The sequence below is a fragment of the Dermacentor andersoni genome, chromosome 2, assembly GCF_023375885.2.
Source record: "Dermacentor andersoni chromosome 2, qqDerAnde1_hic_scaffold, whole genome shotgun sequence".
Taxonomy (NCBI): domain Eukaryota; kingdom Metazoa; phylum Arthropoda; class Arachnida; order Ixodida; family Ixodidae; genus Dermacentor; species Dermacentor andersoni.
The window spans coordinates 3,494,920-3,521,208 of NC_092815.1; the positions used below are offsets into that span (position 1 = coordinate 3,494,920).

The window sequence follows — 26,289 nt, forward strand, 5'->3', positions numbered from 1 at the left end:
ACTGTCCCATTCAAACCACCCCGCCACGCCTACATGACACACAAACTCATTAACTGGGACGCTCTCCGCACCGCGCGGACTGCCCTCCCTGACAACCCCATCACCGACATCACCGAATGGATAGACTCTCTTCAGACTGACATCCAACACCACACGCATTTGATTGAAACCACCACAGACACCCAGACACTAGACACCCGACTCGCCCACCTCTGGGAGGCCTACCACAGCCTCCTAGAAAGGTGGATACGGGGTAAACATAACAGAACACTAAAGAAACGCTTAGCCGCTTTACAATCCCAAATTCAACTACATTCGGAGGAGCTCTGCCGCTCAAGTTGGGGGCAAGTATGCGACGGCAACGCCGGCAAACTGACAACCAAAAGGGCGTGGCACCTCCTCCGACACCTCATCGATCCATCGAAAACAAAAAAACACCACCCAGCACCACGTCACCCGGCTCAAACTCACACACATGGACCACCCCGATGCTCTCTTGGGTACACTCCGTGACACATACACTTCACCTGGCATACCATGTCCCCTCCCCTCATACACAGGACAGCCGAACCCCGAAATCGACACCGACATAACAGAGGCACAGGTCAGAGCAGCCCTCATGACTCTCCGCACCGATTCCGCGCCTGGCCCCGACCAGATCACCAACACAACGCTTCGTAATCTGGACAATCAATCGATTACTCGCATCACGGAGTACTTCAACCAGTGCTGGAAAGAGGGCATCCTCCCCCAGTCTTGGCGACACGCAAAGGTAATCTTCATTCCGAAGCCCAAAAATCCACTTACACTCCAAAACCTTCGCCCAATCTCGCTAACCTCGTGTCTCGGAAAGCTTTTCGAGCATGTGGTATCAGCGAGGCTCGCACAGCACATGACAGACCATGACTTATACCCTCACAGCATGGTGGGATTCCACCCCCATTTGTCCACACAAGACGCCATGTTGCAAATCACCCATGACATCTTCGATCCGCTCATTCCAAGCCACACCAAGGCAGTCCTGGCTTTGGATTTATCCAAAGCCTTTGATCGCGTCGAACATCACGCGATCATGACTGCACTCTCCCCACTGAATGTGGGCGCACGTACGTACACCTACATTCAGGCATTCCTCACAGCACGCACGGCCAGCAGCACGAGCTTCACTTCGGCCCGCTCACCTACCCCACATACTCACTAAAAAGCGTAGGCACCCCGCAAGGCTCCGTCCTCTCACCTTTCTTATTTAATATCACACTCATCCCCCTAGCACGACAATTGGCAACCGTTCCTCACCTGAAACATACTCTCTACGCAGACGACATTACACTATGGACTACCCATGGCAGTGATGGCGCCATACAGGACACCATCCAAGCAGCCACCAATCTGACCCAAAACTATGCAGTTAGCGTAGGACTTTCTTGTTCCCCAGATAAGTCCGAGCTGCTGTGCATTCTCCCCAAGAACCGCAACTTGCCCTGCTCCCCCATCGTCATCGAGCTGGACGGTAGACCGATACCAGAGGTCGAAACCCTCAGGATACTTGGTATGCATATCCAGAGTGATGGGAAGCACACGACTACACTCCGGAGACTCAGGCCGGTAGTATGGGCGATCTCGCACCTTATCCGCCGGGTCTCGGGCCACCACAGAGGCATGAGGGAACGTGATCTATGCCGACTTGTTCACGCCTTTGTACTTAGCCGTGTACTCTACTCCACCCCCTATCTCAAGCTCTCTCGCCGTGAAACAGACGCCATGGACGCTCTTATTCGCCGAGCATACAAAGTCGCCCTCTGGGAAGACTGGGAGACCCTGCTGCGCTCTGGAGACCCGGTCGTGCAGACCATGGCTACTGATCGGGCTGCCGGCGTTATGGAGGGAAGCAACATAAACGCTTGAGTGCAGTGGGGTCGTGCGGGGGCCCGGGAGCCTGCGTGCTCCAAACTCCTCAGTCTTACAATAAAGTTTTTATGATGATGATGATGATGTAAGATCGAGATCGGCTCCTGCTATTCGATCCTCTGTTTTTTTTTATCGTGTTTTTTTTGTGTTGCGATAACAAGGAAATGGACACTCCAGACGCATTCTTGCCGTCACCGTGAGGTTCCGTATCAAATCCAAGGGCGATAAAACCGTCGCCGTGCGTCGCATGCCGTATGTGTGAGTGAAAGCACGTGAGGGATGCCGGTAATCGTGGCTCAATCTGGCGCGCACGAAGGAGAAACCAGAGAGCCAACGCACCGTCTTCTGTCGCTTGAAAGCCCATCAGGGAAAGGGAGGGAGGGAGGGAGGGGTGCGGCGTTGTGCTTCTGCAGCACCTGCACATTTCGCGACCGGTCGCAAGGGGAAACTGACGATCACGGCCTAATCTCGCGCGAGCTATACGGAGGAACGCGGGGAGGCAGCGCGGGAGGGAGGGGGGTTGGCTTCAACTCCTCCAACACGCGTGTACTTTGCACGACCGCGTGCGGTCGCGCGCGCGTATCTTGAAAGCGATCGGCAGATGGCTCACACATTTGTGTGAGCTGTGTCCCGGCGGCTCGTGGATAGAAGCAATAGACCGCACGAAGGTCACTTCGCTCGCTGCTGCTGCCGCGCTTGCTACCAGCGTCCAGCGTTCTCCAGCGAGTGTCCGCGCCCATCGAGTGTGATGTATTCATATTTTCTTGTGAACGCTGAAAAAATACTTGTTAATTCATTTAGTAAGCGAATGTTTCCAAGTTTATACGGCCGATAAATCTACTCTCCTTACTTTGTATATAGCTGTGTACTAATTTGCTATCAGAATCGATGTTTCGCTTTTCGGGCCAAACTTTCGGGATCCCGCACCTGGTGGAAGATTTTTTTAAAGAGTTTAAATGTCCTTTTTTCTGTTATCCTTAAGGCTGAGGCTTTGTTTCTGTGAAACCTGCATGACTTTCCTTTGTAGATTCTTGCTAGAGTCTCAGTTTATGTCCATTTTTGCAGTTTAAAACCTTGCTCGGCCTTTGGGCTTCCGCTAAACTAATTCCCATACAGCCAATTCGCGTTTCTCAGAAAGTTTCGCAGTTGCAGAAAAATTCATCCTGGTCCGGGGATCAAGCCCAGGATGAATGCCTTTCAGGAGCGGTCGCTGTACCATCTGAGCTAATCATGCGGCAGTATGAGTCTCTACCACCTGATTTAATTATATTTAGGCGCACGTTGAAGAAACCCACGTGATCAAAAATAATTTTGATTTCACCGCTATGGCGTGTTTCCTAATCATATTGTATTGTTCCACGTAATACACCAGAATTTATATTTTAGGTCTGATTTATTCGGCAACTCAAGGCACAAGTATGCAGCATAGTATTTTGCATTCCTGTACTCTAAGTTGTCAATTAATTCAAGGCCATCACCTTTCCCTCAGGGGTAGATCGACTATCCCGCAAAGGCGTTATTACCGCGTTCGATCCAGGAGGAATTTTTCTTCAACTGCCAAGCTTTTTGTCCGAGAAACCCGTATAAGGTTTTCTAGCCTCTTACTGTAGTCGGGTGTGTGACAACTTTCTCTTTAGCTATTCTTTAGATTAATATTTACCTTCGCTTAACAATTCGTGTCTTGAACAGCCCGAAAGTCGGCGGTGGCATGTCACGCGGCCGTTACAGATAGGGCATTTTACCCAGCAAGTGCTATTACATGCGAGTTGTTTCTTTATACAAAACAATCAGTGAAGACAAGCTAATTGTGAGGCCGCACAAAGAATGTCAATCGTCGACTCAGCAAACTTGATCCTACATGTCTTGACACTGAGGTATTTAACATGCCTAAAATGGCATTTTGGAATATATCCCCTCAAACGCTAAACGGCCCTTGTTTTAAAGACGTGCGGCTGTATCTTCCAGGAAGCATTGCTGTGACTTTCGCTATGCTGTACTGGGTGATCCTTTGTTTCGTCGTACCATGCGCTGTGATGGAGAACTATGCGCCCAGCCTCGCCGGTTACCTGCTCGCCAGCCGAGAAAGGAAGCTGGTCTTCTCTGCGACCCCTACGCTTGGCACATACTGGATCCTCAAGATACTCATGATCTCCCAAGATCTCACGGGTGATTTGCACCAATATTTCTAATATTATTCTCCAGTTTCCGGGTACCCACCCAAAAGAAGAGACATTTTTTTGCTCAACCGTCAAAATGAAGGGAAGTTTCTTTCACGATTTTTGCTTCTGTCACATTTACAGATGTCACATTTCACTCCAATGAGCATTGTGACAAAGCAGTGGTAACAGTGAGCAGACCAGTTGCAGTTTACTTAACTGGATTCAAACTTGCCGCTTCCGCGCAAACACTGGTGCAAACACCGGCATTTTTCTTCACTGGCTGTATATTTTGAAAACACGTTTTCTTTTCTTGGAATTTTTCCCATTAGAGTATTAAAATCGAAAGCTATTGTTGTGGAATTCGGCATTAAGGTCATGAACCCGACGGAAGCGCTCGTTTGGTCCGTAGGTATGACTTGTCGTGGAAAGAGCATGAAGAAACTATTGCAACTATTCCGTGGCGAAAAGTATTGAAAGAAAGAGCGAACTCTCAACTTGGGCCTCTTCTAGTTTGTTGCAGAGACTAGGCATTGTTTAAACTTGTGTATATTACAATATACATTATTTAAATCAAGTGCGCATTTTTACAACATGTCCATTTATGCGACTTCCTTTCGTAGTTGCGCGAGTTGACCCTTAATCAGCTGGTTCTTCCATGTTTCTCGTTTTACGTAGGCACAATCATTATTGGCGCTGTGGTTACCGAGCTATAATTGGTCATTTTACGTCTTTAGACTTAGCCCAACCACTGCCTTTATCATGTGGCTGAGCTTCTGGCCGTTAATTTTTCGAGTAATAAATAATGCCTTCGTTGACAGCCAAAAGAAAAAAATTGCAGTGCTAGCCTAAACTGTCCTAGAGACTGGGTACCATCCACGCGTTTTGTCACCACGTCCGTGGGCATACTTCTCTGCAAGCGCCCCTGCCCTCCAGCTCCCTCCGCTGAAATCTCTTCGCTCGTACGCAGCCCCTCCCCCGCCCTCCTCATTCCCGGTCCTTTGCGCAGCCAGCGCTGGAGACGATCTGACGATAAAATTCTTGCGTCAATGAAGTTTGAATTTTCAGCGCCTATATTATTTTTTGTTCACGTGTCCCGGTACATATGTAGTTCTCTCAAGCGGCGGCGCCTGCAGGGTCCGCCGGCTGGGATGTGGTCAGTGGTCGAGTTCTGAATCTGGACAACGTTACGATCGGCGAGATATGGCTTACAATGATAGCCACCAGCTGTCTCATAACCCTGGTGGTAGCCTACCTGTCCCAGGTGTTGCCATGGGTCGCAGGTATTCCGAGGCCGTTCTACTTCCCTCTCATGGTAGGTATATAGAGCCGCCCCAGTGGACCATCTACACGGGGTCTCTCGCATCGCGTATTCCGGCTCGCATGTTCTTGTGCACTCGCGTATTTTCACTAGCGCTGGTTAGCGCAGATGCCTCTGTTACACATAATGCATGATACACTCAACGTGTGACATCCCTAAGGCTACAACGCTTCATCTCTACACGTCAATAATAGGGCAAGCCTTCAAAGAACCCGCACTCGAGAAACACTGTTGCTGCATAAATACTGCACATTCGCGGAGTTGGCGGCTTTGACGCTATACTTCGCAGCTGCCCAGTGTGGAGCACATTTGTGGCGGCCGGCAGCTGTGCGTTTCATATCAGTTGACGCTCTATATTCTTTGCATCATTCTAGGCATATTGCGTTAGGTAGGTAGGTAAATAAGTAGGTTCCTGTCTCGCCTCGTATTAATTAAAGACAAGATTAATGCGCGTCCACGACGGTGGAATCGAACCTCTGCTGTCGAGCCCACAACTATAATCATTAGGCTAAAATCGCTTTCTTTGTTTTATGTTTTCCTGTGTTACCATTAAGCCATGATTACATGCATATTTCTCTGGTTCCAAAACCAGCCGGCTCTCTAAAGCATTTGGTGCGTGCGTTCCGTGCCCCTTGTCTTCTTTTCTCGTGAGAGCTCGCGCTGGGTTAGAGTGCAGTATCTCCGGCATCGGCCCACATTACCTTCCTCGCAGGAGATAACGCTACGTGGATGGAACCTGCGTGTCGTTCTACTGACTTCATGATTGTTAATCATCTGTTAATATTTCGTCGCCGCAGTACGAATGCCGTTGTTCTGCAACATAGGCCAGATGATATAAACACAGGCGCTTGCGACTGAACGACATCTGGTGGCAGGTAATGCCACAATCCAGGCTTTTCTCGTTACCGCCCGTTCAGTGCCCGTGCAGAACCAAACAATCGGCAAGTATATATATTTGGGTCGAACGACCACCGTACCACTCATGCTGTTGCCACCACACCATCGTCTTCGACGTAGTCGTTGTGCTGCTGTCGTCACACATACACACTAGTGCTGCATATATGCACAAAGACATTGGTCTACCTGCTAACGCTTTGCAGAACCCAAAACAATGGTGAATAGTCAGGCACTTACAAAATACTTCGCGTAACATCTATTCCCACCGCGCGTGGAGCGTGCGCAACATTTTTTATCAGAAAGATAGGTTAGCCTATTTGGCAGTATTTCATTCGCAAACATCGTTGCAAGAGAACTGCCCCGCAAGTGGCGTCTTTCATTGGCTTCCGCAGTGAAGGCTTCAATAACATAGAGTTAGGCAAGTTTTTATTGCTTCAGCAACGGGCGGCGTAGACTACGAAGCTTCCATATCGTGAGAAGTAACTATTTACGCCTGGACATTTACGAGTAGTAAACCTAGCACATTGCGGAAAAGGAACACGCTAGTGATTCTTGCGATACCTTTAGTAAACAAATGTTTCTTGTGTGCTTGGCATTTGGAATCATTATTGTTAATCAGCGAATACGCTTTGAGGTTGTTGACGTTTATTGTTTGTTTTTCTGTTGTTTGACAAGTGCACGGTACCCCTTTGCCTGGAGCTTTCAGATGAACTATTTGGGACTGCTAGCACACAAATGCGCGCAGTAACATCTTTTTTTGTGCTAGTCAGAGTGAGCTCCTATAGTAACCGCTCCCAGTATATCGCCAACAAGCCAAAATAGCTGTCTGCTGCAAATTTTATAATAATAATAATAATAACGAAGACGCCGCAAAGCACACGAAAAAGCTCAAATAGGGTGACGGGCCAACAAAGAGGTGAGCATACAATCCGTGCGGAAGGAACGTTTCGTGTTCAGGGTGGCAATGGCATAGTGCTCCAGGATGTTATGCACCAATTCATACCGGGGCCGTTGTAGTGCGAAGGCTCTGGGCCATCCAGCTGCGTCTCCAGTTGGACACCTTCCAGGTGTGTTGACATTTCGCGAGTAACCCTTTCAATGAGCCGGTAGAAGAGCTGTCAATGCACTCAGACGAGCGAGAACAGGCTGCCACATATTAGAAGGACTCGTTCGAGTCTCGAAATTTGGGTGATTACCAAAGAGATCACTGCTTAACAAAATATGCCATTCAACTCTACTTAGTAGGAAAAAAATGTATGGAGCAAACTAATGAGACCAAGGTTACTGTAGTAACGGCGACCGTAAATACAGCTTTTGAACAAGACCTGTCAGCTTATGCTTAAAGAAGAAAATTACGTGACACAACGCCGTAAGCGAGCAACCGCCGCTGGTGCTGCCTTACCTCGTTTGAGTGCAATAAATGGGTGGAGTTTGGGGAATAAAGGAGGTAAACATCGCCCACCTAGGTCCTCTGTTCTTAATACGCTATAACTTATTTATTTATTTATTTATTTATTTATTTATACCACATTCTGTAATATATTTCTCGGAACGGTACCTTACTCTCTACAAAGCGATCTTGTGGCTTCAAAAAAGGCGTTTCGGGATGCCTTTAAACCAGCCAACTCACCTGAATTTCCTCTGTGCATTGCACCAAAATTGGTTCAGCGCGTGGTTGGCTGAACAGACTTCTTGTGGCGTAATTTGTGGCTCTCTTCTCCAGTACCGATACTGGTTCCCGGCTACTCAGGATCCACAAGGTGGAACCGTCTCCCCCGGAGACAAGTTCCCGGGTTATTTTCAGTTGCCCCCGTTGGACGCCACCCCAGTCATCACTGTCCAGGGCCTGACGAAAGTAAGCATGGGGTCTTGACACGCACCTAATCGCCGACATCGCGCGGCGAGGCAGGAACACCGCTTTTACTTGGCGGTGTATGCGCTCGTGCTTCGCCGCGCTACCAGCGCTGGAGAAAGCGCGGCGCCGACGAATCACGCGAGCGAACGTTCGGAAAATGCTCGAGGTTCAGAACTTGAGCCGCTGGCGTGGTGCGCTCGTCGGGATGCGACGCCTGCAACGCCACGAGGCGAACCAGCGAGCGGGTCACATCTAAACCCGCGCTATTCGGCTGCTGCTTACGTTGTACAAGTTTGGCTACAAGGATAACAGCGTAGTTGCTGAGAAGGAGGCTCCATTCTGATACGCGCTCACTTTCAGGGCTCTTCATGGCAGGTCCCAGGAAACGAAAAATTATCAAATAAGGGCATGTGCTACGAAATAGGGTAACTAATGTTTCCTGGTGTTCTTGCTAGTTTGTGGGAAAATAAGTATACGAGAAACATTTTTTATTACGCTGACAATCACATGGACATCGCAAGCCAATTTTTGCGGTCGTTGTAGCCATCGCCGTGAGGTCGCGTGCATTAAGGCATATTTTTCTACATGCCATGCCATGCTCCATGACATGCGGCATATGCGAGTTATATTGCCACGCCATTCTGCAACTAAAGTTTTTCATACCAGACCTTACATTCTTGACAAAGTTATTCCTCAGAATTTTCCGAATGGCAGCCCACAAACAAGTGCACGAAGCAAAACAACGCCAACGCGTGCCTTTTCCTCTTAATTGTTGTGACGGAGGCGAGATGTAGGCGAAGGTTATATTGACAAGATATTTGCAAAGAAAGCTAGCGCAAGAGAAGTTTTTGCCTATCACGTGTGTGGCTCCTACCCACGGTGGGTGATTGGCAAAGAAATTGGAGGATAACTTAAAATTAATATAGAGCATAAATTTCTGAATATCTGCGGAATTAGCATTGAGTAGCGTAGAATTATCTGTCAAAGTAAAATCAGAAATGTCATATGAATTAATAATAATTAATATAAAGTAAAAAACAATTTAGTAGGGCATTTGTTTGGACTGTTTAAAATATGTTTGTACGGCGAAGCAAGCATCCCTGTGTCTGAAAACCAAGTGGAAGCCCCAAACCAAAGAATAGCAGGTTCTGTAAAGTCCAGGTGAAGTCTTCGAAAAGGTATTTCCAACAATCGTTTTCTTGCAGCAGTAAAGCGGCGACAAGATAAAAGAAAGTGCTGTATCGTGTCTTCTTCATTACAAAATGAACAGAGGGGGAAGGGAACCAAACCGGACCTGTGTAAGTAGAAATTCATGGAGGGAATGCTACAACGTAATTTGGTGAGAGAGATCTCAAGCATCTTTGTGTTACAGGATTCGCTATGCCAGGGAAATGCCAAATGCTTATAATCTGGAGAAGCAGTCAGAACTGCGTTTGGTAAGACTTTTCGAAATGATCGCATCCGAAATCTAGCCGCCGTGATCTGTGCTGTCACTGGTAGAATAGGAAGAACAGGGCCGGAAAGTGACGTTTTTGCCAGTGAATCAGCAGTTTCATAAAAACGAACCTTTATGACCAGGTACCCAAATCAATTGAACACATTGCATATGGGCAGGAACTAGCAAGTGAAGTAGTTTTAGCATGAGCGAATCATTAGTAACGGTAAGGTAAGAACATACCGAAAGGGAGTCAGTAAGAATAGCAGCTGTACTAGTAATTTGGTCAAATTTACGTAAAGCTAGGATTACTGCTAAAAGCTCGGCCAGAAAAACAGGCACAAAGTCAAGCAATCTTAAAGAAAAGGACCAGTCGAGTGCAGGACAAAATATTCCAATGCCTGTCTTTTCTTCACACTGAGATGCATCTTGTGCAATGATAATGTTTGTTCCTAGGGTGCTTAGGTGGTCTTGTAACATAACGTTTAACATGCGGTAAGATAGTAATTTAGCGTGGTTTAGGAAAGTGTCATCGAACCTGATCTTCGGGTAATTTGAATGCGTATTAGGAAGCATATTGCGAATTTGCACATTTAGTGGTCAAGTAATGTTTTCGCAAACATAATCTGTGGTGTATGATACCTGGGCCAATGAGCGGGAAAAAATAATTCTAGATCGGGGATGAAAATTATTTGAGGACGGCTTAATGGTGATTCATATAGTCGTAGGAAAGTCTGAATGGTCATAAGGAGAAATGGGCATAAAATGGGTGGGATTCTCGTTTCCAGGTATAATACGGCATTTGCAATGTATTTTGGAAGACCTAAGCACAGGCGTAGCGCCTCTCGTTCTAATAAAACTACCGGGTGAAGCTTGTATGATGGAACACCTGAGAATAAAGGACATCCAAATTCTAAAACCGGAAGAACGTGCATATTATATACCATCAAAAGGGAATTCCTTCGCATACCTGTTCTTCGATTGCTCGACTTGCGCAAAATGCCCATTGTGCAAGCTCCTTTTGTTGCAATATATTCAATATGCGGCCGCCAGTTAAGCGTTCCGTTATAAATAACTCCAAGGTACTTGATGAGCAAAACGAGAACAAGGTGAAAGCAGGAGCCAACGTTTCGACAAGTGGACTTGTCTTCTTTAAGGTGACGTATGCTTTCCTCGCCACTGTGGTGTACTGCGTTTTTTTGCCAATCTGTCGGTACGTGCGGGGTACGGTCGATTACCCCTGTGCACGTACGTGCCAGCAGACGTCTCCAGGGACTCCAGCCACAGCACGGTCTGCTACCCGAATGAACTAGAATGACGAACCAACTACCTCCTGCCACTCCTGCAGCATCGCACGTAGTCGTCATTCACATCCGGACGCCGAATCTGTTTCACGGAAGTGCCTCAGAGGACGCCGACGACTGGCTTGACCATTTTGACCCGGTTGCCAATCTCAACGACTGGAACCACGAGCTTAAGCTACGCTACGTGTACTTCGCTCTTGAGGATTCCGCGAAAACATAGTTTGAGAACCACGAGGCGACACTGACGTCATGGGAAGAATTTCGTAGGCAGTTCCTCAATGCCTTCGCCAGGGCGGACAGGAAGGAGAGGGTGGAGTTAGCGTTGGAAGCAAGAATTCAAGGCCCGAATGAGCGAGTGACGGCGTACATAGAAGACATGAAACGGCTTATTAGACGTGCGGGCCCTTCTATGACTCAAGCAAAGAAGGTGCACCATCTCATGCACGGCGTCAAAGAGGAAATATTTGCTGGCCTCATTCGAAATCCGCCGACGACAGTTGCAGAGTTCCATTACGAAGCCACTACTATGGAAAAGGCCCTTCAACAGCGTGCCAGGCAAAACAACCACGACGCCATGATTTCAAGGGAGCTCTTTGCCGTTACCCTCAATAACGACGTTGGCGCCTTGCGAGAACTCATCAGGGCTGTCTTCAAGGAGGAACTGCAGAAGATGCAGACGACCACTGCCCCTGTGGGACAACTTTCCATTGCGGAAATGGTGTGCGCCGAGGTGCGACAGGCCATCCATATTCCTGGACAGTACGAGGCACCACAACAGGGACCGCGCACCGAAATCAGTTACGCTGAAGCAGTACGCCATCCGCCAACCTCAAGTGCGTGCAGCATGGTACACCCCACTCAACAAATGGACGTAAGCTTCAGGCCGCCTCGCAGCCCACCGCACATCGCCGAAGCAAGGACTAGGAAGAGCGACGCCTGGCGCACCACAGACTACAAGCCCCTTTGTTTTCATTGTGGCGAAGCCGGACACATCTACAGAATGTGTCCTTATCGTCATGTGGGGCTCCGTGGATTCTCCCCGAATACACCTCGTCCACGACCTGGTGAGCCGCCGCCGGAAATAGAGAGTTTCGTCGCGAATCGTCGCAGCGTTGATCAGCGATGGCAGGAGCCCCGTTCGTCGTCTCCTGCTCGTTACAGGTCACCATCACCAAGGCAAGCCTTTACTGGTGGTGCTCGGAGACGCCGCTCGTCTAGCCCGGCGGGTCGGGAAAACTGAGTTGAGCGACCTCCGGAGGTGAGGCCGCTGACGATGACCGTACGCAAGATCCTCCACTACGACGACAACGACGAAAACAGAACGACGCAGACGTACAGACGGAGTCAAACACCTTACGAGAGGTAGTAACGTCGAACGTTTCCGTCACCATCGACGACGAAGAAAAAACGGCGTTAATCGACACTGCAGCGGACACCTCAGTTATGAGCATAGACCTTGCCTGCAAGCTGAAGAAAGTTTCTACCGAGTGGACTGGGTTGCAGATTCGCACTGCAGGAGGCCATCTGCTAACGCCGGCAGGAAGATGCACAGCGCGAGTGAGCATTCGTGGGTTTACGTACCTCGGAGATTTCGTTATCCTCCCAAGCTGTTCGAGGGACCTAATTCTGGGAATGTACTTTCTTGCAGGCTAATGGAGCTGTGATTAAATTACAAAAGTCGTGGGTAGCGTTTTCGACGGCCCAGGCCTTAGCAGGGAGCAGCACCGACGACACGTATGTCAACGCCTTGAGGATTGTTGACGAGAACATCACGGTGCCGCCAAGGAGGAGCGTAGTGCCCCTCGTCACCTGCGACGCATTCGACGACTATGAGGGTACTGCCGAAGCAAATATCCCGCTGCTGTTCGAAAGGTACATCTGCATCGCCCGGGGCCTTGTTCGAATACAGCATAAGTGCTCGCAAGTTTTGTTGACAAACTTCAGCCATGAGTATCAGCACGTCCCTCAAGGGAAAGCTGTGGAATTCCTGAACGACATTGCTGACTTCGACATCGGCACGTTACAAGTGACTTTACCGGATACAACAACTCACGCCAGCCTGAATACCCGCGTCCACATTAATGCTGACTTAGCAGATGTACAGAAGAATCAGCTGCTGGGCCTACTGACAGAATTCTCCGGCAGTTCTTCCACGGAATCCAAAGTCCAGCGCACTTCCGTTACGCAACACCAGATCGTTACAGAGGAGTCGGCGCGGCCTGTTCGTCAGCATCCGTATCGCGTGTCACCTATGGAGCGGGAGGCGATTAAGCGTCAAGTTCAAGAAATGCTAAATGATGACGTCATCCAGCCGTCGACAATTCCGTAGGCATCGCCTGTCGTACTAGTAAAGAGAGACAACACACTCCGCTTCTGCGTTGACTACAGACAGCTTAACCGAGTCACCAAACGCGACGTTTATCCCCTGCCTCGAATCGATGACGCTTTGGACCGTCTGCGTCATGCTCAGTTCTTTACTTCGTTAGACCTAAAGTCAGGCTACTCGCAAATCGAAGTGGACGAGCGTGACCGTGAAAAAACCGCCTTCGTGACTCTCGATGGGCTGTACGAATTTAAAGTGCTGCCTTTCGGTCTCTGTTCCGCTCCTGCTAAGTTCCAACAAATGATGGACACTCTGTACTCGTTGGACTAAAGTAGCAGTAGTGTCTAGTGTACCTAGACAACGTTTTTGTGTTTTCCAGCTCGTTCGATGAACATCTCGCCCGGCTACGAAGTGTCCTTACCGCAATACGCAAGGCCAACCTCACCATCAAGCCTGAAAAATGTTACTTTGGCATCCAGGAACTCAAGTTTCTAGGCGAAGTGGTCAGCTCCCAAGGAGTACGACCAGACCCAGAAAAACTCGCTGCCGTTGCTGAGTTTCCTCGTCCTGAAGACAAAAAGGCGGTTCAGCGGTTCCTGGGCCTCTGCGCTTACTACCGTCGTTTCGTTGAAGGCTTCTCCAGGATTGCTGAACCGCTCTTGAGACTGACGCGACAAGATGTGCCCTTTCCGTGGACGGAAGACCAAGAGCAGGCCTTCACCGAATTGCGTAAACGCCTTCAATCCACTCCACTGCTGGCGCATTTTGATGACACCGCGGCAACTGAAATACACACCGATGCAAGCAACGTAGGACTCGGGGCCATTCTGGTTCAATGGCAAGATGGCGCAGAACGTGTAATTGCGTACGGGAGTCGTAATCTGACAAAAGCAGAAGCTAATTATTCAACGACCGAAAAAGAATGATTAGCAGTCGTGTGGGCCATTAGCAAGTTCCGACCCTACTTATACGGCAGGCCATTTCGAGTGATCAGCGATCACCACTCGCTCTGCTGGCTTGCCAATCTACGAGACCCGTCAGGTCGCCTCGCTCGTTGGAGCCTCCACCTCCAGGAATACGACATAACTGTTGTCTACAGATCCGGTCATAAGCATAGCGACGCTGACTGCTTGTCACGTTCTCCTATTCCCTTGAAATCCTCTGACTTGGAGCTAGATTTGCCGTTTCTTGGTGTCGCCGACGTGGTGCGCATGGCTGCTTATCAACGTGCAGACTCTGAGCTGCTTCCAGTCATCCGATATCGCAAGGGAGCTGACGTTGTTGTCCCACGCCCACTTTCACGAGGATTGACGTCGTACTGCCTGCGAAACGATGTCCTGTACAAGAAAAATTTCGAGAACAGCCAGGAAACGTTCCTTCTCGTCGTTCCGACGGCACTGCGCGAGGAAGTTTTACAGGCGTGTCACGACGATCCCTGTGCCGGCCACTTAGGCTTCGCGAGGACATTAGTGCGCATACGGCAAAAATACTATTGGTCACACCTATTTTCTTCGGTTCAGCGCAATGTGCGAACGTGCCGTGACTGTCAGAGCCGTAAAGTTCCACCCGTCAAGCCTGCCGGCCTCCTTCAGCCTTTGGATCCGCCTCCGTCGCCGTTCCAGCAAGTGGGAATGGACCTTCTTGGGCTGTTCCCCACGTCATCCTTGCAAAATAAGTGGATAATTGTGGAGACTGACTATTTAACTCGCTATGCGGAGACGAAAGCTGTGCCGCGGGGAACTGCTGCTGAAGTCGCCAGCTTTTTCGTCCACAACATCGTGCTTCGCCACGGTGCACCTGCTGTACTCATTACTGACCGAGGTGCAGCGTTTACAGAAGAGTTATTGCAACGAGTCGTCACACTGACGCACACTGACCACCGAATGACCACAGCCTATCATCCCCAAACTAACGGCTTAACAGAGCTTAACGGCTTAACGGGGGGCTGAACAGAACATTAGCCGACATGCTCTCCATGTACATTGATGTGGAACACAAAACATGGGATGAAATTTTGCCATACGTCGCTTTTGCTTACAATACCGCTGTGCAGGAGACCACCGAGTTTACACCAGTCGAGCTTGTTTATGGATGTCGCGTTACAACCCCCTTAGACGCCATGCTCCCGGTAGACCACGGAACCACAAGGAATGACACGACTGAAGATTTCGTCGAGAAAGCCGAGGAAGCTCGCCAGCTGGCTCGGAATCGCATCCACACCCAGTAGAATACCGACGCCTACCGCTACAACCGGACCCGATGGAATGTCCAGTACTTACCAGGCGACCGCGTGTGGGTGTGGACACCTATCCGACACCGTGGGCTCTCAGAGAAATGGTTGCGCGGCTATTTGGGCCCCTATCAAGTTGTACGTCACCTCAGTGATGTGAACTACGTGGTGGTGCCTCAAAGCTCTGATCCTGGTTCGAACCCCGCGCTGAAGTCGTCCACGCACTACGGATGAAGCCGTACTACGCACGCGAGGGATAAGCAACCCTCACAAACCGCTTCAACATTGTGTACATTCCTGTATGTTGTTTTTGTCTTTTCATGTTGGCACTCTTGCCCATAGTGCTCGCCCGCTACACTTGAAGCGACCGGGCCGGTCGCTTTTGAGAGGGGAGCAATGACGCGAAATAAGCTTGCACATTGACATGGGACCCTTTAGGCGAGAACGACGAAGTTCGTGGTTGCGCGCGTGCTCTCCGAGGACCAGCCATCGCTAAAGGCAGACGTTTTTTGCCAATCTGTCGGTGGTGAACTGTTTTAGTTGTAATAGCTGGGTGACAATATGTCACTAGCCATACCAAAAAAGGCAATGGCATCAGCATAAACGTAGGTACTGACACTTGGGTGAATGGGGATTCTGCTCAGTAAGATATTAAATAATACTGGTGAGAGTACCGATCCCTGAAGCACACCTCTTGTTTGCCTGTGTTTACTAGAAGAATAGCCGCTTAGAACGAGCCATCCACATCGCTACGGACTCTACCCCGGACGAGTTGATTGTCGACAGGCTCATAGACAAGTACGTGCCAGTCACGGATAGCTCTGCCCCTACCCAGCTCCCGGACTACGCGGGGTGTGCGGTGCCGGAGTTGGACCAGGACTTTACCGCGGCCGAGATCCGAGATGTCCTCTTCTCACTCAACATCAAATCTGCCCCTGGCCCAGATGGCGTCACTAACAGGACGCTGAGGAATCTCGATGATGAGTCGATTGACTTCCTCAATGAAAGGATTAATGAAGTCTGGCGCAGTGGGAAGGCCCCCACACAGTGGAAGGCGGCCTGCACGGTACTCATGCCCAAACCCGGTAAAGCACCAGGAATAGAGAATCTAAGACCAATTTCTCTGACGTCATGTGTCGGTAAGGTTGCAGAGCATACCCTGCTCAACCGGCTCAAGGGGCACATCGAGGCCAATGACATGTACACCCACAATATGATTGGTTTCAGAGCCGGCCTCTCGACACAGGACGCCATGAAGCTGATAAAGCATCAGATCATCGACCGGAGCACGGATATACGAGAGCCATCCTTGGATTAGACGTGCAGAAGGCGTTCGACAATATCTCACACGAGTTCATTCTCCAGTCTATTCCCGGCCTCGGGCTCGGGAAGAGGGCCTACGACTTCGTTCGCTCCTTCCTTAGCCAAAGAACTGCCAAGCTCAAGATCGAAGGATACCTTGCGCAAGAGATCACCCTCGGTTCACGCGGCAGGCCTCCGGGCTCAGTCATCTCACCAACATTATTTAACATCGCAATGACTGGGCTTTCTAAAGAACTCGCGAAGATTCAAGGAATCAACCATACCATCTACGCAGATGACATCAACATCTGGTGCGTCGGTGGGAGCGACGGCCAAGTTGAAGCCGCCATGCAGTGCGCCATCGATTTGACCGAGCGCTTCCTCCGCCCCACTGGGCTCAGATGTTCTCCATCGAAATCTGAGCTACTTCTCTACAAGAAAAGACCCAGAGACGGCGGCCATTGTGATTGGAAACCGGCGTCCGAAAGCGAAATACGGCTTTTCACCGGTGACGGGTCTCCGGTGCCCAGAGTGGACTCGCTCCGAATATTGGGGATGTATATCGAGTCTAACGGTGCCAATGGAACCGCACTCAGAAAGATCACCGCCAAGACGGAGAGTGCTCTCGGCCTCATTCGGAGGATTGCCAACAGGCATCGGGGAATCAAGGAAGACAATCTGATCCGCATTATACATGCTTTTATTCTCTGCCACCTATAATACTCGGCGGACATGCATAATTGGCATGTTGCAGAGAGCATGTTGGCATGTTGCATGTTGCCCTCAGCTTACCTGCAAGCACCCACACCGAAAACCTGTCGAAACTCGGAGTCCACAACACGCTCGAAGAAATCATCGAGGCACAAGAGCACTCACAGCTGCTCAGGCTATCCGGCACCCCGACGGGCCGGAAGATACTCGACGAGATGGGCCTCAATCCTGTCGACCAGTGCCCCGACGCCGTGTGGATTCCCAGCGACATCAGGTCTCAACTGCACATCGAGCCCCTTCCCCGCAATATGAACCCCGCAAGCAACGTCGGCAGACGTCGCGCCAGGGGTGCAGCTCTGCTCGAGCATGTGCGCAATAACCACATTGAGGCAAGCTTCGTGCATTCCGCGGCATATGTCCAACAAGAGGCATTCGCCGTCTCAATCGTAGACTCCAAGGATCACTTGCTGCGCTACGGTACGCACTTCGAGGCCCGTGGTAGCCGAACAGGTTGAAATCGCGCTGGCTGTGCTCGATGGTCGCAGATAGGCAATATATAGTGATTCCAAGGCAGCCATTAAGGCCTACCAAACCGGTATGGTCTCCCTGCAGACCCTCCGCATTCTCCAAAGCGCCAAAAGTATCTTTCCGCATTCTCTCATTTGGTTTCCCGCTCACTTGGGTTCGATTGAGGGTTCTCCCTTTCAGCCTAACGAGGGCGCACACGAGGCCGCGTGAAGACTAACTGACCACGCCGCCTCACCAGTACCCTTGCCCCGCGGGGAACCCTTGCTCACGCTTAATGAAATCACCACACCATCATCATCACCATCACCATCACCATCTGTCAAGACGAGTATTCCCCCTCCCACACCCCGCCTTATGCAGGGCGCGGGCGGTTACCCTTCGACATTTACAAACCCGTGCGTACTCTAACCTCGCGGTTCTTCATGCCATATACCCTGAAAGATATCCCAGTGCGGACTGCCCTGCCTGTGGACTAAGGGCAACATTGGACCATGTGTTGTGGGAGTGTGAAGTTATCGGCTCCTCCTTCAGCGAGGATATGTGGGTTGCACTCTTGGGCAGCCCCGAAATATCCGACCAAACCCTGGCCATCCAGAGTGCCCGGGCCGTCAAGCTCGGCTTGGTGGTCCCTACGTTGGACTAGCCGGGTGGCGCGGAGTCTCCCCTGCGTCTTTTCTGGGCCGAAATAATGTTACTTCACTCACTCACTCACTCACTCACTCATTCACTCACCACAATAGAATTCCCTGTCTTTTAAACATTCATGCACCAATGCCACTAAAACAGGTTGTGGGGCTAGTTGGTGCGTAGTTTTCAAAAGATGAACGCCAACAGTGACCGCACACTAGAAAGGAACAAAGACAGGTCAAGGCACTTGTCCTGTCTTTGTTCTTTCCTAGTGTGCCGTCACTGTTGGCGCTTCGTCTTTTGAAACCCATGTTACAATATAGTGTTGAAAGCAATGGCTGATGTAACCGATTTGCTAAAATTGTATGTTCAATGCTGTCATAGGCTTTACGTAAATCTAAGGTAACTAAAGCCGCATATTGTATTTTCTGACTGGCGATGTTAATGTGACTTTCAAGGTCTACATGCGCGTGCCACAATGAAAAGCCAGATCTAAATCCAATTTGACAAGGGCTCAACAATTTATTTTCTTCAATAAACTCTGTTATATGCCCGTGAAGCACTCTTTCAATAAGTTTCACTATGTTTGATGTCAACGTAATTGGTCTGATGTCGATATTTTATTCTGCCCCTTGCTTTTTAAGTGGTGACCTTGCTTTTAAGGAATAATTTTGGTGATCTTCCATCCTTGTGGAAACCATGCATTACTAATAGAGTAGCTTAGCAACTTCATAAGCTCACTTGGAGCTTCTGGGAAGAATATTTTTAACGTTGCATGTGTTATTTCATCCGGGCCAGGCGCTGTAGTTGGCAAACGTAACATAACCTGCGCTACTTCTAAATAGGATATCTCTTTGTAGTCCGAGAAAGCACGAGTTAAAACAGACGTTTGAAGGCGCGTTGTGAACCGGCTTTCCCGTTGGGTGCTTGAGAGAAGTTCTCTGACTCGGCTCACATGCTAGCCTCCTCATCGTCATCTTCATCGCTCTGCCAAACCTCGCATTAATCCATGTATCCGTCACTCCGCAACAGTATTCTCAGACGTAAATAATAAAAGTACAAAACAACAACAGAGCGCAAAGCTGAGAATAATGTACTTTTATTGGTGCGGCTGTGCACATCCTCCGGAATCGGCCTATGAAATACGGAAGCAGCTTGGAATATAGGTTAGTCAGTTGACGGTAAACGAAAATCTTCAACGCGAACTAAACAAATACAATATAGAGACACATGAAAACAGGACCAGCGCTGACTTTCGACTGAGTGTTCAGAAACTTGATCAAGAATACTGCGAGCAATCTCTTATACGTTGTACGTATAAGGTTTTTTCATCTGTTCATCGACAACATCCGCTATGACTGGGATCACGAAACTAACACCCTTACCACGCACGGCTTTAACTCGTTCTTCCTATACTTCCCCCAAGTCCGCGACAGTGATGACAGAAAATACGCCATGACGACCTTAAAATTCTGAATGTGAATGCCAGAAGCCTTGTTAATAAGTTTCCTGTTTTTGTCTCCGTGACCGCTCTTAATGCTCCTCACATTATCGGTGTTACCGAGATGCGGTTACACCGTCAGATTTTCGATGCTGAAGTTACCCCACCTGGCTTTACCGTTGTGCGCTGCGAAAGAACGCACAAAAGAGGTGGTGGGGTAGCTCCATTCCTGCGGTCCGATCTTACCTTTTCGATTCTCTGTGGTCCTAACCAGGTAGAATCTGTGTGGTGTAAAGTGTCTCTTGACAAATTCTCTGTCGTTATCGGTGTAATTTATGGCCCTCCGTGGTCTGATGTTGAGTAGCTGTATTTTTTAGAAGCATTTCTTCATCAAGTATGCATATCATGTTTCAACTTAGTTCTCTTGGGCGATTTTAATGCGCCATGCATTTCATGGCAATCCTGGTCTACCACTGGCTACGATTCTTCACTCGGTAAAAAACTAATAAATATTGCCCTCTCATGCAACCTAAACCAAATTGTCACCGAGAATACCAGAGGCCACTCTGTTGTGGACCTTGCATTTCTTATTGTAAATCTTGTTAAAAACAGATATACGTGTGACGTTGTGGATGGAATTTCTGACCACAAAGCGGTACTAGTTCCTATTAATGTTCCTAAAGCTCAGCCTGTTCGCACTTTTTATGACTTGACACAAGCTGATGACCAGTCTTTCAGTAATTTTTGTGCTGATTCTTTTGCGGATTTCCAGTGCCGTAGTATGTATTACGATGTAAATAGTTTGGTTGAGTTTTTCAATGCCGCCATACGCACATGCCTCAGTCGCTTTGTTCCGCTCAAAACCAAGAAAAGAAACGTTGACCTGCCGTGGCTGACCAGAGAGATCGTTCACCTTTCCCGCTGCCTGGCTAGACTTACGCGACAAAGAGTGGTACTCTTGTAATCACACTGTTTCAGAATACTAAAGATGAACTTCGACTAAAAACTAAAGCAGCCAGAGATTTCTTCTACGCCATCAGTTTACCTAGTTTGCTAAAATAAAATACTAAAATATTTTGGGGTGTGATTTCGCCTGTTAAAACTTCTTAATTCGTCATAATAAACGATGTTTCCACTAATGATCCTCAAAATATTGCAGCTGCTTTCAACTCGTATTTTCAGTCAGTCTTATCTGCAGACAACCTTGAAATCCCTCCTTTCAATTCAGAATCACGGCTTGCTATGAATAGCTTAAGTGTGCTTATGTCGGGTGTCTTAAACTTAGTTTTAAACCTAGATACTAAAAAGGGTTGCGGTTCCGATAACAATCACAACTTTCTCTTACGGTATGCTCTCTAGTCCAGCAGGTTCATTACAGTAATATTTGATAAATCGTTGCAAAGAAGTACCGTTCCACGTACCAGCATGAAAAGTTGTGAAAGTTATACCTTTGCACAAGTCTGGGAGTAAACAGGACCACCTATCCAACTACAGACCGATTTCCTTAGCCTCTAGTTGCAGTAAACTTTCAGAACATGGTCATCTACAAACATATTGAGTTTCTTGAGGCCAACAATGTTTTAAGTCTTTCAGCAGGAATTTCGCAGTAGCCTCAGCACCGTTACGCAGACATCCGAATTTGCTCATGACATATGCCACGCACTTGACCTAGGCCTTCAAACTGATGCCATATTCGTAGACATTTCCAAAGCATTTGATACAGTTGTACATTCCAAGAATTTGCAAAAACTAAACAGTATTTGAAATAGTCCTAGCCTGGTTACCTGGATCTCTGGTTTTCTGTCAGATATATCGCAATACGTTTGTTTCGATCCTGCAAAATCACCTACGGTGGCCATTACCTCTGGTGTTCCGCAGAGTTCAGTTTTAAGCCCACTTCTCTTCCTCCCGTATATAAATGACCTACCTAACAGCGTGCTACCAACGAAAATCCGTCTTTACGCCGATGATTACGTTATCTATCACACAATTACCAGTCATGAAGATCACGACATTCTGAATAAAGCATTTTCCAACTTTTGTACTCATTGTAACCAGTGGCAGATGAATACCAATTTTCGCAAAACTGTCTCTATGTCCTTCTCATCAATAACTACCCAATTGCGTCTTTCTTATTGTTTCAATGGTATTTCTCTAGAAAATGTTTCTCAGTATAAGTACTTTGGCATTCTGTTCACACACGATTTATCGTGGTCCAAACATATTGAAGCAACCTGTTCTAAAGCTCTAGCACATCTAGGTTACCTAAAGCGTTCTCGGCGCTCGGGTCCCTAAAGAAGCGAAATTGGTCACTTATAAATCCCTAGGGCGGCCCATCTTGGATTACGGGTGTGCCATTTGGAATCCATACCTGAAATTCGACATAAAAAACTCGAATCCGTCAAAAAAAAGCTATCCGATTTATATGCCGGCGTCACGACAAGGACTTCCCCCCCTCTTCTGACCTTTCCTCCTTGAATGCCTCTTCGCTGGTAGAGCGGCGTAATGTAGGAATTCTTAAACTGTTTCACACCACTGTTAACTCTGAACGTTGCTCACCTTTGGAATACATTAAGTTTGCTCAATCGCCCAACACACGGAATTTTCAACCTCTAAGTATAACACCCCTGAACGCCCGTACTGACAAATTCAAATCTAGTTTTTTTCCCCGATCCATTGAATTGCGGAACCAACTTTCCCCTAACATACGAAAATTGAGATTTGATAATTTTGTTAAGGCAATCACTGGTTGATTCCCGCGATTCCTAAAACCATGTATTGTTCACTATGTTTATATGCATATATGTATGTTCTGAGACCATTTTTTCCCCCTAACATATTCCTTATGCTAGTGCTTTGCATTGTACCTTTGGTCTGTGTAACTCGTTTTGCTGTGTGTGTGGAACCCTTGATTTTGTACCCCACTCCTACAATAACCCTCTTAAGGTTGCAGTGTGTATTAATTAATAATTAATTGATTAATTAACTAATAACTTTGCACCAGCTATCGCAGAATTTAAAGAATAAAGTAAGTAATTGCGGAGTAAACGTAGTTATAACTGCACAGTGCATTTTGTCACGCGTTTGTTCCATAACTAAAAAAAGCGCGCATAAAAGATGTGAACGAGAGCATGTTTTGCAGTTCGTCCAGTGCACTAGTGAAGTTGTGATTCCGTTATATCGTGACAAGAGCTGTATAGGCCAAATGGGAAAGTGTTTTAATGAACGTGCGCGAGAACACACGCTGTTAAGAAGCAGCCTGGCGGTCGCCTTTCCCTGCAGACACAGTGCAAGTACACGCCTGCACTTTTGCATAACACCACGTTTTCAAAACAGGTACGCAATTAACTCGAACGCCATATTATAGAGGCGCATTTTATCAATTTGGAAGAAAGCAGTTGCATCAGCGCGCCATCACTATGACTATCGGCAAAAGAAGTTGGACCTTTGATAGATAGTCTGCGATTTTACCATGATGCTCGCACGCATCTATATTCCATTTCAAGTGATTGAACACTCACTTTAACGTCCGGGCTGGTCCTGTTTTCATGTGTCTACTTAGTCTTTGTTTAGTTGGCGCTCAAGTTTTTCGTTTACCCGGAATTCGCTCGCGACACACGCTGTACGGCACAGTGGTGGTGAAGTCGCTAAAAAAGACGTTGGGTTTCAATAGTTAGCGTAAATGAACTTATATGGCAGGATTCAAACAGAGGACCCCTAGAACAACACCTCATATTGCTTAGTAAACCTACGTTTACTTCCATTCATACTTTCATTATAGCTACGAGTCATACACTTCGTATAATATTATAACATGTCGCTGTGTGTGTTCTTATTTCATTTCATTTCATTTTAGTACCTTAGAGGCCCCAATAAACGGGGTGTTACCTAAGGGGTGGCCAGAATAAAAACACAGAGTCAGATTAACAGGAAGTTATTTACATTTCCATCGAATTCAATTAAAACATTCCCAGCGCTGTGCGTCCATTTCTCTGGCGCTGTTATTATCTTACAGATGTTGCTATCCCATTGACTGTTATGGTGAAACTGTTCTTAGACAGAACGCTTTTCTTGAATTCGGCTTGTCGCGAGCAGACTTTGATGCGTTTGTTTCTCCCTGCGATGAGAATTTCGAGAAGGACGACGCATGGAAAAAGGACTGTCAGAGTGTGTTCACTTGTTGGTTTTGTTTCCTGTCCTCGCTACATTTCAAATAAAACCATACCAAATTTCTCAACACCTAACGCGTTCCTTCAGCCAGTGGCGTAGCCAGAAAATTCGTTGGGGGGGGGGGGGGGGGGGGGCTTACGTTGCAGCTCGGTCTCCTCGTTATCCAATTTGTCGAGGGATAAAACACATGAATAATAACTGCCCTGACATTACCAAAGATGCTGCAAACGAATTCTTGAACGCTAAGCACTGTCAATATACGAAAGTATGTATTTTTTCATAAAATAATATACTCGTATATCCCAAGAACTGTGCCCGAAATAACTGATATCAATGCTTCCATTTTTATTGTATAATTAACGGGTAAAGAAAATATCATGCAAGGTTTCCAACTATGACAGTTCGAAATAATGCAGTGCACGCCAGTGATATGAAAAATGTGAACACCATAAAATGAACAAGTTGAGGACAATTATGTTAATGAAACTTTGTCAGTCAGGAACCGTCTTTACATTTTTGCACATATGCAACGGCCAGGGAAAAATCTCAATGACGCGGTCGTTGGTTCCAATGTTTTGCGCAGAAGCAGCTGTCACTGGTCGTGTATTGTGAGTAATTGCAATGAAATTATAGTCGTAACAGAGAGCACATCTAGAAAGCAGGAGTTCTGCAAAATATAGGAGGGCGAGTCAAATGAAAGTGACCCAATGCGAATCTACGACAGACTGCGTGCTCTATTTAAGAGTAGCTTCCATGAGCATTTAGACATTCGTCCCACTGACTAACGAGCCGCGTGATTCCCGTCTCATAAAACTCCATGCTGCTTCAAAACGTCTGTAACTGACTCTTTTACGGGATCGTCCGACACGAATCTGGTTCCCTTGAGCTGTTTTTTAAATTGACCAAAATGTGGAAGTCGCAATACGACAGGTCTAAACTGTATGGCGGATGTTGCGGCGTTTCCCACTTGGGCTTTACCAGTTTTAAAGCGATAGCGTTAAGGAGGTAGTGTCGCAGAGAAGCCGCTGTCATCGGCGCCGGCGGCGTTGGCCGGGAGCGAAAAATGGCGGAAGGCAATTCATAAATAAAAACAACTTGCAAGATGGGCTGGGTGGGAATCGAGCCAGGGTCTCCGGAACGTGAGATGGAGACGCGACCACTCACCCACGAGTTTCTTTTTTCTTTATTGCCTCGTTTGACACAGAGTTTACGTGATCAGAAAAATAGATTAACAAGATCATAGTACTGAGAACCATCAGCTGTTTGCTGACTACAAGTCATCAGTATTTCGGCATCTGCAACAACGTTTCTAACCTTGGAACCCACTCTGGTACATACAACTGCAGCTTCTGCACTTCGACAAAATGGGACACCGATTCGCAAAAATATTCGCGAACTGATCTAGCGTCGATATCCGCATTGTGTACAGCAGTCCATGTTCGCCATATACTGTGCAGGCCCAGGAGCATAACCAGATCGAAAGGCATACCATCGTCGTTTTCGACCGTGAGAAAACGGATTCCATGCGGACTTAATGGCAACTCTTTTTTCAAGGTTCTCTGTAAGATGTCCCAGAAGAACACTCCACCCCAGCAATCTAAAAACACATGCTCGATTGTCTCTGTTTTTTGCATAGCAAACAATGAGTACCCCACGGAACAAATAAACCCTTTCATTCTAACCATGCTTTAACAGGTAAGGTTCCTGTGTGCAGCTTTAAAAAAAAGAGCTTTTACCCCTGGCGCAACTAGCATTTTTTAACGCGTTGCAAAACATCTTTTCCTTTGCCTGCACAGTATAATTCACGGTACAATGGCACAGGAAATAACACATCCACAAGGTCCTTGTACAGTTTTTTACGTGATACATCAGTCAAATATTGCAAAGAAAAACGCACCGATAAGAAGCGGAAAAATGACACCACTTCTTTTAGATATCGACGTACTGGTCCTTGCTGACACACCGAAGACACAACAAACTCCGGTAGCACTTTACCCAGCCCCAGTTGAATAATAGTTCTGAGAAAGGTATCATATACATCTCTGAGAAAAACAAATCGACTGACGAGTTGTCTCACATAC

At 47.7% G+C, this 26,289-nt stretch overlaps 1 protein-coding gene across 3 annotated transcripts in view; it reads left to right on the forward strand.

Annotated features, from left to right (window-relative positions):
• LOC129387877 (ribose import ATP-binding protein RbsA-like) overlaps positions 1-26,289 on the forward strand; it is a 66,051-nt gene that overhangs the window by 27,966 nt on the left and 11,796 nt on the right. For 2 of the 3 annotated variants that reach the window (XM_055077598.2, XM_055077599.1), the window contains 3 exons: positions 3,874-4,074; positions 5,201-5,379; positions 8,006-8,137. In XM_055077598.2, the coding sequence (XP_054933573.1) occupies positions 3,897-4,074; positions 5,201-5,379; positions 8,006-8,137 (489 nt within the window). In that variant the 5' untranslated portion in view covers positions 3,874-3,896. The remainder of the gene's footprint in view (positions 1-3,873; positions 4,075-5,200; positions 5,380-8,005; positions 8,138-26,289) is intronic. The other variant, XM_055077600.1, reaches the window with a different exon arrangement.